A 2,227-nucleotide genomic window follows, 5' to 3' on the forward strand; every position below is an offset into this window, starting at 1 on the left:
GACGGGCCGGGTCGGCCCCATTGGATGTAACTGCCTCGTCTCTTTCTTGTTCCTCCCTTTTTGGTTTTGGTTGTTTTGTTTATGTTGTAATCAAATGATAATAAAAAATGTTTTATAAAAAAAAATATGGCAAGCAAATAATACCGGACAGGGCAGCAGCAGTGCCCGCTGTCAGCAAACCAAAGACGGTGAAGGAAATGCAAAAATGTTTGGGCATGTGCAATTACTGCCACACCTGGATATTAGACTGCGCAGCACACACGAAACCCCTATTGCACGTACTGAAAGAGGCACAAAGAGAAAACACAACATTGCTATGAACCACGGAAATGAACACAGCTTTTGACACACGCAAAGAATTGATTTCAACAGCACCCGTTCTAGCGACCCCTGATTATGACTGGGAGTTCTACCTGTTCTCACACTGTGGTGGAATGCTGATGACAACAGTACTGACACAAAAAACATCATGAGGGCACGAGCCTCTAGCATACTATAGAGGGACACTTGACGCGGTAATGCAAGGACACTTTGCATGCGAACAGTCTCTCGCATCCGCCACGTTCATGATTTAAAAAAGTGCCACAATTGTGATGGGATGCTCAGTAACATTGTTTGTTGAACATTCATTATTTGCCATTCTTGATAGTTTCAAGTCCACACTGACAACACAGAGAGCTGCAGCATATGAGATTATCCTGTCAAGCACAAATAGTCCCATAGTGAGGTGCAAAACAGTCCACCCAGCTACCTTCCTCACTGAGGCCTGTACCATAGAAGATATGCAAAACCATGACTGTGCCACATACAGGGGGGGAGGATGATGACATGCCCAAAGCAAATGAAGATGTCCTTGAGGAAGGAGAAGTGTATTTTGTAGACAGTTCAACGTCAATAAACCCAGAGACAGGAGAAAAGCACGTAGGAGCCACAGTAGTGAGATTGGAAGAAGGAGAATATGAGACAATCGTGCAAAAAAGGTTACCGCCACACTTCTCAATGCAGGCAGCAGAATTGGTAGTGCTGATTGAAGCATTAAACACAGCAAAAGGATGTGCAGTAACTATTTACACAGATTCTGCTTACATGACCACAACAGTACATGGGGGGTTGTCACGATGGGGGTGGAGAGGGTTCAGGAGAGCAGATGGGTCCCCAGTGCAATATGCCGAGCTTCTAAAAGAACTGATAGATGCAATAAACAAGCCAACAATGGTTGCCCTGGTTAAATGCCAGCCCCACACAAACAACAAATACGGCATCTCTTTGGGAAACGCGGCAGCGGATGCTGCTTCCAAAGAGGCAGCCTACCTAGGAAGGGAAGCACAAGGAGAATTCATAATAAAAGGAAATGTAGAAGAAGAATGAGGAGGGGGGTACAACTCAATGTCAGTATCACAAATAATCGATCTGCAAAAAAGGGCACCACCGGAGGAGCAAGAATTATGGGCAAAAAGAGGGTGCATGCAGTCGCCCACTGACCTCCTCTGGGGACAACATTTTAGAGGAAAAGTAGTAATGCCTGTGGAGTTATTAGAGGTAGCATTTCAGCAATGGCACTTCCCCACACATACTGCAAAACAACACATAGCAGCAGACATCCAGGCAAATTGGTTCATGCAAGGACTCCAGGAACAGGTGGCAAAATTAGTGATAGAATGTACAACCTCCTAGGCATACAATTCAGGAATGACTCTAAGAGCATTGAGAGGGACGCTGTCCCGCCTCGCTGGACCATTCGTGAACTGCATATTGACTATGCAGACATGGTAGAAAGGTGCAATGGAGCATGATATCTGATTGTGGTGGTCTGCCCCTTTTCGTGTTGGGTGTAAGCGGGACCCTGCGTTCACCCAGATGCGAAAAGTTAAGCAACATTTTTAGTGAGAGAGGTGTTTCCCCGATGGGGGATCTGTGACATCATATGCTCCAACAACGGGACTCATTTCGTCGATTACTTATTTAAAACAGTGACTGTGCTGCTAGGAATAACACACAAACTATGTTCAATTTATCACCTGCAAGCTAAACGGCCTCAAGAAGAGCAGGTTGTCAAAATTGTGCCACAGCCTAAAGAAAAACGGGGTGTACTCCTTGCAGTTGGCCCTATTTAAATTGATAAACCAACCCAGCAAAGACCACCACTTGTTCCCCCACGAGATAGTGACAGGCAGGCGTACCCCTAAGAAGAATGTCAGATGCACACAGAGAAGCCGCAGTACTGGGT

At 45.7% G+C, this 2,227-nt stretch overlaps 1 protein-coding gene across 1 annotated transcript; it reads left to right on the forward strand.

The window, feature by feature from the left end:
- Positions 1-792: 792 nt before the first annotated feature.
- LOC138514660 (ribonuclease H-like) lies at positions 793-1,368 on the forward strand. The gene has a single exon (XM_069630093.1). It carries the CDS (start codon positions 793-795, stop codon positions 1,366-1,368), a length of 576 nt encoding a protein of 191 aa, XP_069486194.1.
- Positions 1,369-2,227: the final 859 nt, after the last annotated feature.

Source organism: Ambystoma mexicanum, chromosome 12 (genome assembly GCF_040938575.1).
Source record: "Ambystoma mexicanum isolate Mex_15411 chromosome 12, UKY_AmexF1_1, whole genome shotgun sequence".
In the NCBI taxonomy this organism is placed as follows: domain Eukaryota; kingdom Metazoa; phylum Chordata; class Amphibia; order Caudata; family Ambystomatidae; genus Ambystoma; species Ambystoma mexicanum.